Source organism: Convolutriloba macropyga, chromosome 4, assembly GCF_964194025.1.
Source record: "Convolutriloba macropyga chromosome 4, txConMacr16.3, whole genome shotgun sequence".
NCBI classification, from domain to species: Eukaryota; Metazoa; Xenacoelomorpha; order Acoela; family Convolutidae; genus Convolutriloba; species Convolutriloba macropyga.
In genome coordinates this window covers 54,383,032-54,395,617 of record NC_134471.1, presented here as the reverse complement: position 1 = coordinate 54,395,617, position 12,586 = coordinate 54,383,032, and the positions used below count along the sequence as shown (strand labels likewise).

At 29.4% G+C, this 12,586-nt stretch overlaps 1 protein-coding gene across 1 annotated transcript in view; it reads right to left on the bottom strand.

Annotated features, from left to right (window-relative positions):
- LOC142338519 (uncharacterized) overlaps nt 1-11,597 on the bottom strand; it is a 43,046-nt gene extending 31,449 nt beyond the window's left edge. The window contains exon 1 of the mRNA XM_075388303.1: nt 11,274-11,597. Within this exon, the coding sequence (XP_075244418.1) occupies nt 11,274-11,591 (318 nt within the window). The 5' untranslated portion in view covers nt 11,592-11,597. The remainder of the gene's footprint in view (nt 1-11,273) is intronic.
- Nucleotides 11,598-12,586: the final 989 nt, after the last annotated feature.

Below are 12,586 nucleotides of genomic sequence, written 5' to 3'. Positions count from 1 at the left end.
ACCATATTGCTGCACAACGAGGACATATGTATATGATGATTAAGATGAGTGATCTATTTGGTTTCGTAAATGATTTAGAAAAGATTATATATGGTTTAGGATTTAAACTATTATTAAAAAGGAATAATGATGATAGAGCTCTCTATAGAGTTAATGCTAATCCTGGTGCAGTTTCTAATGATGGTAATATAGAAATTAGAGATATATTATGGTGTGTACCTAGTATTGATCCTAGTAATGATAATAGAATTATTGTGCAAAAGGGTTTAAGTAAAAAGAATAATGTAGACTTTAGTTATTATGAAAGAAAGACATTTTATAAGAATGTACCCAATGCTACTAACTTCTTGTTTGATCTAGGTATGGAAAGTGGTATAGAAAGACCACAATATATTATAGTTGGTTTTGAAAATAATAATGTTAACGAGCAAACTCATGATGCAAGTACATTTGATGTAATGAATGTTACTGAATGTTATTGTAAGATTGGTAGTGAGTTTTATCCCGAGGATAGAACGAATCTTAATTATGGAACCAATAATTATAATGATGCTTTTAAAGAGATTGTTAGCTTTAATAAAGATAATAATGGGCTACCACATAATATAAAACCATATATAAATCATAGAACATTCAAAAGTAATTATAGAAAATATGTATTCGATACTAGATATCAAAGGGATCATATAGGTCCACAACCAATACAACTTAATTTTAAATTTAGTGCTGCATTTGCAGATGTTATATGTCATGCATTGGTATTAACTAGAAAGGTTATTAGTGTGAATAGTGATGGTAATAAGATGGTAGACATGATATCATAGATATAATTTAAGTCATAGATATAATTTAAGTCATAGATATAACTCTAGTGATAATTATAATTTTAGATATAACTCTAGAGATAATTATAATTTTAGATATAACTCTAGCGATAATTTATAAATATAGTATAATATAGTTATTGTAATAATCATATACTTATACGTATACATAACCATATACTTATACTTATATTTATAGATAGTCAGCTCTAATTGTTACTCTTGTTACTCTTGTTAACACCCAACTATTTCTTATTAGTATTAACAAAACCTTTAGCATAAATAATGTCTAAATTCTTTTTATTCTCTGGAGCCAAGCCTCTAGCTTCAAGCTTAACCTTGGGCTTGGGCTTGGGCTTGGGCTTAGGCTTAATAACAACAAAGGGATTATACTTTTTAACTTCCATTATTTTTTATATATAGAAATGAGTCTTTTAAATAAGTTCAAAACTAATTCATATTGTGTTGGAGGTAGACATTATAGTGGTACTGTTAATATAAGAGGAGCTATCACTTCAAAAGGCACTAAAATGTTAAAAGGTAATTGTCTTTTATGTAGAAAGAATAAATCAAAGACAGTACCTGATGCAACAATAGAAGCAGAAGGACTTAAAGATTTCTTTAAAAGTGTTGGTAGGGCTACATTTAACTTTGGAAAGAAAGTAGCTAATAATCCAGTAAGAGCATTAGAAATATCAAGTAAAATAGGAAGTGCAGCCGCATCTAGAAACCCTAAAGCAGCTCTAGCGGCTATACCCGATTTAATTAAATTTGCAACTACTGGTGAAGGTATAAAGGTAGTACAAAAAGGAAGAGGGTTATACTTAGGTACAAAGAAAACATAATTATTTGATTATGATTTTATTTATGATTATATTATGTTTATGATTATGATTATGTTTATGATTATATTATGATTATATTAAGTTTATGATTATGATTATGACTAAGATTATGATTATATATTTACCGATCGGAGTAACCGCTTCGCGGATAAATATTAATACTAATATTATTATTACTAAAAACATTGTTATTACTAAGCACTAATATCTTTAATCTAAAAAAATAGTCAACTAGTTTTTCTTATTCTTCTTATAATCCTCATATAACTTAACAAATCCATTATACTCATCATTATCTATTTTATTATCATTCACTGATTTAGTATATAGTTTATTAAACTTATCACTAAACTGTTTACTTAAAATATACATTTGTGAATACTTTATAATTTTATTTCTAATTTTAGTATTAATTGTTTTTGATAATGAACCACAAACAGTTGCTGTAGCAAAAGCTGTTGGTATAGAATAAGCTAATCCTATACCTGTTAATGAAACTGATGTTGTTGTTGCAGTTATTGTTATTGATGATAATACTATTTCTGTTATCTCAGCTATGTTAATAAAATTCTTATATCTACTTAACTTCTTATTATAGTTATTAGTTTCAGTTTCATAATAATTTCTAATATCTTTTATAATGTTAATATTGTTGTTAAATTTATTATTAGCTTGAATCTTTTCGTTTATCAATCTTTCTGATACTGATGACAAATCTGGATATAGTAATCTCTCACTCGGTGCTGTTGAATTGGTTATTGCTTTGCTTATTTTCATTAGTAAAAATTTTTCCTATTTCTTTCATTATATCTTCTTAATTAAAACTATAATGCATCTCAAGTCTGTCTTTCTCTTTATTATCAATTAACTTACTTTGTAAAAGTATAACAATTATATATTGTACTATAACACCTCTAAGAGATTTATTATATTCTTTCATTTCTCTCAGACCGTTAATAAACATTTCACCTAAGTGTATGTTAGTTATATTCTGATTAAATTTATTATTATCAAATTCTTGCTTTAATTGATAATATTTAGAGATAGTATCTGCAGCAACTTTATTACAAAACTTAACAGTATTTCTGACATCATATGTTGATTCAATAAACTCATTTATTAGTTCTTCATTAACTTGTGTTTCATTTAGTTGTAATGTTTTAGTTGTAAATTTATCAAAGTCACCCTTTCTTAGTTCAGTTATGTTTTTACTTAAAATGTCTATTTTATTAGAAGAGGATAATAAGTTATTGTCACAATACTCTTCATTAACAACATCTTTTTCATCTATCGGAGGATGTACATTTGTAATTTTATAGGTATCCTTCATATCAATATTATCATTATCTTCTAGGAATAACCCACGAGCCTTACTTAGTGTTAAGTCGTTTCCATTCCCTATATGACGTTTCGCTTGATTGAATCTGTTTCTTGTCATTATTTATTTTAAGAAATATATTTAATGATTCTAAAACTTTATTATTAGATTCAAAATCAAACTCAGATTTCAATAGTTCCTGTTCATAATATTTGCCTTCTATTATCTCCCCATTAATATTTTCTATTTTATATGTTGGTGGATGTGTTTTTAGAACTTCATTCACTTTAAACAATTCTCTATTCCAATTAGAAGTGTAACCTTTAGAGAAGATATTACGTTTATCTACATTTCTAACATAATCACCAACTTTAAATTTTGGTGTTGCTTTGGTAGATTTAATCTGCGAAGCAGTTTCACTGATATAGTATTTAACTTTATCAGGATTATTAGAAGCATCAACTGGTGTCATATTAATTGTTGAGTGAATGTTATTGTTATATGTTACAACAGCATCATTTAATATATTTACCCAATTACCATCGCCATTGATGAACATAGGTTTATTTATTATGTGTAATAATGTTCTATTGAATCTCTCTATGAATACAGCCTTTAAATCACTATAAGTAGAATATAGTTCTATCTGTGAAGCAGTTTCACTGATCCCTGAAGCGGCTTTGCCGGTTTCATATTCTTTAAGTAAAGATTTAAATGTTTTATTGTAAAACTCACTACCTCTATCTACCCATAACTTTTCTGGTTTTCGTCCTTCTGATAGGATTGTTTTAAAACCATTAGTTATAGATAAACCAGATTTATTCTTTGATGGAATAGTCCATGCATATTTTGTGAATATATTTATAACTGTTAATATAAACTTATAATTATTATTGTATTTACTTAGAGATGACTTATCAATTAAATCAGCTGACCATGTTTCATCTTTATATAGTGGTATTACTCTTTGTCTTTTAAACTTTGTTATTTGAGGACTGAATACTTCTTTAGCTAGTAGTTGTTCTTGTTGTTTTTCCATCATTCATTTACCATAGTTAAAAACAAAATTATCTAGTTGGTCTTGATTAATAATATTCATAGATAATAGTTGCTTAGATATATCTAGCATTTCATCATATAATCCATCATGACCAGCTTTTGTTTCTAGTATTAATAATTCTAGTCTTTCTACTAAATTATTTGGGTTGTCATTTAATCCCCTGCCAAATATATCATCTCTTACCTCCATTATACATTTTATTGTTCTATATCTAGCGCTTTTCTTATCCACTTTTCCTAAATCATATCTAATATCCTTTAAAAACCTTTTAATTTTGTTTTCATCTTCCTCAACCTTATCATCATATGTTACATTTGTTTTAGTAAGAAAACCAGTAAATCCTTCTGAAAACTCGTATACATTATCCCTAACTAAAAATGCACCCTGCCCTAGAGTTATATCAACACCATTCATTTTATACCTCCTACTAGGTAAATCTACGAGTTCTAATTTTAATTGAGGATTAGTTTGAGCCCCCATGTCATGAAGAAGTTTGGCTGTTTTTGTATCAACATAAAATGGTGCTATATCTTGAGTTTCCTCCACGGCTTCATGGGACAAATTTGGCTTCATTAATGCCCCATTTCTAGTTTGCTCTATCTGCGAAGCAGTTTCACCGATCTGGAAACCAGCTTGCTGGATCATCTTAGTTTGTTTATCTAACTCTTGATTTTGCCAATCTATTCCTCTTAATGTTTTTTCGCTTAATGCTAGATTCCGTTCATTGTTTTCACTGATAGTTTTGGTTAGAGGATCAAATAACTCTTCTATTTCACCATAATATTCTTGTTGTTTTAATTTATCTTCTAATCTATTTCTTCTGTTTTGTTTTTCTAGATTGTTTAATTTTATAAGTGTTTCTAGTTTAGTCATTTTTATAAAAATAATTATCACAAACAATATATAATCTAATAGTGGCTTCAATAAACTTATTATAATTAGTTATAGCTTTACTTCAATCTGGGAACCGGCTTCATGGATCTGGAAACCAGCTTCATGGATTTTGAAACCAGCTTCGCTGATTGGTGAAACCACTTCGCTGATATTATATTTCTTGGCATGTTCTAAGAATCTTTCTTTTGTATGGTGAAACCTATATCTATGGAGATATATGCATAACCTACAATAGAAATGTTTAAATCTATACTGAGATATGTGTTTATTTACTTTACACGTTCTGCATACTAAGTATTGATTGGGATTATTAAAATGAACAACCATATGATTATGTTTTTCTCTATATGTTATGATTTCATTAAATATGAAACATTGGAATGGTTTACTTTGACATTTATCACAACTCCAACACCAAGCCTTATTTTTACATATATCACATTTGGTACTAATCTTTTTTATAGTATTGAAAAGCTATATAAATAATATTATTTCAAAATTTGGCATATAAAAATGAAGCAACAAGATTATACCGGTTACATTCATTCCACGAGTGAGCGAGCTCAATCTCATGGACAAGTCCAATCTGGAAGAGAGCGACCTCAATCTCATGGACAAGTCCAATTTGGAAGTGGGCAAGTCCAATCTCATGGACAAGCTCAATCCCATGGACAAGCTCAATCCCATGGACAAGTCCAATCTAGTGCTTCTAGTATTGCGGTCCAAATGTTAAAGAATAAAAATAAACCAGTAGATCTGCGAAGCAGTTTCACTGATCTGCGAAGCAGTTTCATTGATAAGGAAAGCCAAAAGATAGAATTAGAAAAATCTTTAGAATCAATCAGAAGGTTTAATCAAATAAATGAAGAAATAAAAGAAACAAATGATAAACACGATGCAAAACTATAACAAAGAGAAGAAGATATGGGTGAGTCATTGCGAAAGGCAGAAGCAAAATATTATCCAGAGTTAGATCCACAAAGTGGTTATGATAAGGATAAGGATAAAAATGTAGATTCTGATAAAGATGTAGATTCTGATAAAGATAAGGACTCAGATTTAGACTCATTTGATGATTTTGTCTATGTTCAAAAGCCTAAAACAAATAGGATTAGATGTGAAGAATGTGATGAAGAGATGACTCGGAAAAATTATAACAGACACATTCAATCACTTAAACATAAAAAGAATGAGCGAATGTATAATAGAAATAAAATTATTGAGAGTGCTAATGAGGATGGAATAAAAGTTACTTATGAGGATATAGAACAAAAATTGGATGAGCAGTATACACAAAGTGGTTACACCAATATAGAAGAAGGAATAAAGTTTTGTGATAGTTGTGATATGTATCTTGATAATAATACTGCTTATAATAAACAAGTAACAACATTAAAACATAGGAATAATGTAAGATTGGTTACTGGGGAAATAGTAAGGCATGGAAGTAAGTTTGATTGTGTGATATGTAAGACAAGTCTGAGTCAATATAGTGTTGACCAACATTTAAAAACAAAGATGCTTCCAGATAATGTTACAGGTAAGGGTAAAGATAATATATCTAAAGATCAACCAAGCAGCTTCACTGATATAATTGAAGGATATTGCAATATATGTAATAATAGATATAACAATAAAAATGAAAACAATGAATCAGATGAACATAAGGAAAATGTTAATCAGAAAAAACTTGTTGATGGGAAGTGGCGAGATATAGTTAATGAGTTAGGATTAGATCATAACATGCAGCAAAATCAAATAATAATAACAAGTAGTAATTATGAAGATCCTAAATTCTTGAATATACTGGAGTTATTGCATAACATACATCCCCATATTAAGTTTAACACCTTTGATGTCGTTAAGTATACAAAACCTACAGATGATAAGTTAGAAGAAAACGAATTCACCTTTAGGTTAAAGACTAGGCAATATAATGGTGCACATGACTTGGATTTATTGAATGGGGAACTAGAGACAAGAATGCAGGAACAAGAAATGAATCAATCTGGATGGAGCATGCAAAAATTTGTTAAAAGGACAATGTATATACATAGGTTTTATCCTAGTGGTGGATGTGATACTGAGTTACCATTCACATCTAGATATATACTTAATATACATAATACTGATAATAAGTGTTTGCTATGGAGTCTAATTGCTTATCTACATTCTGCGCCACATAATCCCAGTAGAGTTAGTAATTATAATAAACCAGAGAAGATTAATGAGATAAAATTACCAATAGGAGTTACACCCCCATATGATTATTATCACTTAAAGAAAATACAAGAATTAAATAAAGATAAAATATTATTCAATGTGTTTAATCTAAATAAAAATAAAACTATTAATCCTGTATTAATTAATCATAATAATCCTAAAGGATGTAATATATTATACTGGGATAATCATTACTTCCTATGTAAAGATGTATCATTCTTATTAAGAAAATCATCTAAACATATATGTTATCCATGTCTAAAATGTTGTGTATCCTTTAGAACAGAAGATGCATTAAATAAACATTTAGAATTATGTAATACACAGAAACATATAGGTAGAAGAACATTCCATAAAGATAATTACCTAAAGTTTGATAAGTTCCATTATAAAAACAGAGTACCATTTGCTATGTATTATGATTTTGAATGTATAATAAAAGATGGTAAACACATTCCTATTGCTTGTGGTTTATATATAAAAAGTGACTATCCTGATATATTAGAAGATAAGTATGAATGTAATTGTGGTGATAAAGTAGTTGATTGGTATGTAGAAAGAGTAGATTATTATAATAAATTATTTAAAGATATATTTAGTATAAATATTCCTTTGAAAGAAGAGACTATTACTCCACTTACTACTACTACCGCATGTTATTATTGTAATGAGAACTTAGGTGAAGACATCGTTAGAGATCATGATCATCTAAATGGTAAATTTAGAGGATATGCTCACAATAAATGTAACCTCCAAGCTAAGAATAATTTTGTACCAATGTATGCATTTAATTCTTCTAATTATGATAATCATCTATTTATAACTAAACTAGCAAAGAAAGTTAGACTAAAAGTATTAACTAAAACTGATGAGAATTATATTAGTATTGATATGGGTTATGCTGAAGCATTAGATATGTTTAGGTTCTTCCATCCACTTAGCTTAGATGCTATAAGTAAAACATTGAGTAATGAAGAATGTATAACATTAAATAAATGTGGCTTAGAAAGACGTAAAGGTATATTCCCATATGAATGGTTTGATAGTATAGATAAACTACAAGAAACAACTTTACCACCCAAGGAAGCATTCTATTCTAAGTTGAAACAAAGTGGTATTACAGATAAAGAATATAAGCAAGCAATTGATTGTTGGAAAGATACTAAATGTGAGACAATAAAGGATTATATGATGTTGTATCTTAAAACAGATGTATTGTTATCAGTTGATGTATTTGAGAAATTTAGAGCTATGTGTTTAGAATATTATGAAATAAATGTTACACATATTCTACTCCTGTGTTAACCTGGTTGTGTGGGTTGAAATATACTAATGTTAGACTTAAGTATTATTAAAAAAATATAGTTAATATTTATGATACAATACAACATGGTATTAGAGGTGGGTTAGCTTCAGTATTAAGTTATTGTCATGTAAAATGTATGAATAAACAGATAGATCCTGAGTATGCTGGTAAAGAGAATTATTTAAAGTATTTAGACTTCAACTCATTATATGCTTCTGCTATGGTTCAAGCTTTACCTACTGGTGAGATCAAAGTATGTGAAGATCCAGAAACTGGCTTAGCAGATACAGTATATACTAGATCTAGCTCTAATACTGGATATATCTATACCATTGACATAAAGTATAATGATGAGTTGAAACAGAAAACAAAGAAATATCCATTCTTTCCTGAAAAGACAAAAGCTAACATTAATCAGTTTACAGACTATTAAAAAGGAAGAATATAGACCCAATGGGAAGTTAATGTTGAAGTTAACGGATAAAAACGATTATGTAATTGATGGTGAGAAGTTAGATTGGTACATAGCTAGTGGTTTGAAGTTGGAAGATATTACAATTAAGCAAAAGTTAGAGTATAGTAAGAGTGAGTGGGTTAAAGCCTTATATTGAGTTTAATATTCAGAAAAAAAAGAAGCTCAAGCTAAGTGTGATAAATTTGGGGATGTATTCTTTAAGTTAATGAATAATGCCTTCTATGGAAAAACAATAGAGAATGTATATAATAGACAAGATATAGAGTTAGTTAATGATGTAGATAGATATATTAAATTAGTAGAAAATATTAGTTTTAAATATGCTGTAGAGTTTGATGATGATCTAGTGGCTGTACATAAAATAAGAGGTAATGTTAAGTTAGATAAGTTTAATTATATTGGTTTTGTTATATTAGAAAAAGCTAAACTGTTTATGTATAAAGCTATATATGATTACTTTGAGAAAGAGTTAGGTTGTAGTTATCATTACACAGACACAGATAGTATATTTATAAACATAAATATTCCATTAGATAGTACTATAGAAAAGGAAATGGATAAGATAAAAGATATTTTAGATAATAATGAGTTGGGTAAGATGAAGGATGAATTACCTAATGATACTATTATAGAAGCATGTTTCCTTAAAGCTAAAGCATATTGTTACAATACTGTTAAAACAGAAGAAGAGAAAAAGTTAAAAGGTATAACTAAAGCTACTATTAGAAACAGATTAATTTGGAAGATTATAAAAATGCTATATATGAAAATAAAACTAAATATGTAACTAATTATACATATTTAAAGCATATTGTTTCCTTAAAGCTAAAGCATATTGTTACAATACTGTTAAAACAGAAGAAGAGAAAAAGTTAAAAGGTATAACTAAAGCTACTTTTAAAAACAGATTAATTTGGAAGATTATAAAAATGCTATATATGAAAGTAAAACTAAATATGTAACTAATTATACTATTGATAGTAATAAACATCATTTAGAAACTAAAGAACAATATAAAATAGCTATTGATCCATTTGATGATAAAGGTATTAGAGATAGTAATGGTGAATTTAGGTTTTACCAGTGAAGCTGCTTCGCAGATAATTAATTTTAAAAAAATGAAAATTTAAAAAAAAATATAAAAGAGTTAAGCTGGTTTTTTTGTTCAAATTTTTCGCAAGTTGGTTTTACGTGCTTTTTACACGGTCTCACTAGTTTTATACTAGTATCTGGGGACGTCCACTGGAGTCAGTGGGGATAGAACCCGAACTATCAGTGAAACCGCTTCTCGGATCCGTCTGATAATTGTTAATTACCAGCTTAACTCTGTACTAGTGGCTTGCACTAAGTGAGACAAGAAATGATAGATTTAAAATATAAAAGAAGTGAATATAGAGTAGTGGATATATAAAGTGAATTAGAGTAATGTGTATATGGGTACCGTATCGCGGCTCTATGTTGCGGAGGTACCCATATACACATTACTTTTGTGGACTGTAGCCAAAACAGGACAAAATTATTGTCTTTTTTTCATTTTTAAAATTATTCATAAATAAATTAAATCATATAATTTATTCATATAATTCATATAACCTGCAGTTTGTAATATTCCACTCAGAGTAAAGTCAAAAAGCATTGATGGAAATACACGTTTTTTTTTATTGAATTCATTTATTTTATTGTTTTGTATGGTTCTCTGAATTATCAACAGTAATTGCTGCTGTTTTCCCGGTAAGTTTCCCTGTTCGTTTCTCCGTTTTTCCCTGTGAATCTTAACTTTAGCGGGTAGCAATTCTACAATATGAATAATATTACAAATTATGTTTTAGGTCCATCGTTTCGTCGCGAACTAGGGCACCCATTACATTAAAAACGTGCTGCCAATGTAAACAGCTATGGTTTTCATACGATCATTTACTCCAACAAAACTCATAATTGTGTTGCTCTCTGATTGTATTTTGTGTGCCCGAAAATGGAATCATGATTAGCATCAAGCTTTTGTTGCGTTTTGGACTACATTTCTAACTTAAATAAATCATCCACAATTCATTAACCAAATCTTCGTCTACCTAATTTAAATCTTTTGAGCAACCCAGGTTGCCCGAACTTGGAAAACTTGGCGATTCCGTATTACCACGCCGTATTAGTCTATGGTGAAACGGTCCCATATATTGTAAAGTTATCTACTGCCTGTATTATGTCCCTACGAAGTTACACCATTGAAACCATATCAATATTAAAAAGGTGCCGGACCAAGGCCGTACCAAGGCCGTACCAAGTTTTCCATGCGATGCTTTCCTAAATGTCAAATAACGAAAAGTTACTTACCCCAGTGTTCGCCAGATGGCCATTTTTCATAAGAGCGGGTGCAAAAATTGTAGATGTTGACAGACTGTTGTAATCACTGGGCTCTGTCAGGACCTCTGGGGTACCCTCACCCAAAGTGATATATCCATTCTGACAGACGTACACGGAATCAACGTCCATTGTTCCGAACTCGAATGATTTTTCCAGCATAACTTTAGGGGAACAGGCGTCGTCTCCCATTAAGACAGTAAATCCGTCAATTTCACTCGCCAAAATATAGTTGACATAAACTGTGATAATTAAGCTGGTTTTAATCACCAGCTTGATCGTGTTTTCCATTTTTATCTGAAAATTTTGTATTATAAAATTACAAAAGTATGTTTTATGCGGCAAGCTAAGCAAAAATGCAATAATGGTTCCAAAAAGAAAAACAATAGAGGCCAATGCTTGAAATTGAAGGCTCCTTAGACAAAACGCAATCGTTTTTGTTGATTTATCAGGAATTGTGGAAACCAACTGATGCCTTCAAAACTATGGAAAGTTGGATTTTGATTTGGATTTTGAAGCTAAGAACTTTGCTCCAAATCTTGCTGAGGAAAGTCCAAGCGCGCCACTGGTAAAACAAGGAAAAAGGAGCAACATTTGTTACACCCAAGAGAGCAACAGAGATCAACTGGCCTGTCAACAAAAATTTCCTATCACCAGAAAATTCTCACAAAAATTTCGAGTTTGAGAACAACCAAAACACCCTCAAAAAAGTTTAGAGAAATATATAACTGTTTTAGGATGTTCGATTCGACAATACAATTATACTTTATTATATCCTTTAAAAGAGGGGAAATTGACCACCAATCATAGGCTATATTGCACAAACTATCTACTACTGTGAGAAACACATCAATATCAAACAGATATCAAACACATTCTCAATATTCCTTGCACCTTCCATCCTAATGAAGGAAAAACTATACACTTAAAGTGTTTTCGATACTTTTGGATAAAAGAAGAATAACTCTACTTTTTCGATACTTTTGAATGAAAGTAGAAAACGCCTTCAACAGTAGAATAATTCAACTCAAAAAAACATAGGATCGTTTCCATATCACAAATTCGTTCTCATTGTCAGCTCTATTGTCTGCTTTTCGTAATACCGGCTAATTTTTTAAATTAAAAAATCATCAATTTGTGTTATTTATCGAAAACTGTTTCATCATACGATATTTTATTATTGAAAATGGTTTTTTAAAAACCGCTGAAAATACTAAATGAACAAATCAAGGTTTAAACAATTAAGCTAGTTTGGCCAAATTGCAGGTTGACAAAAGTTATACGTG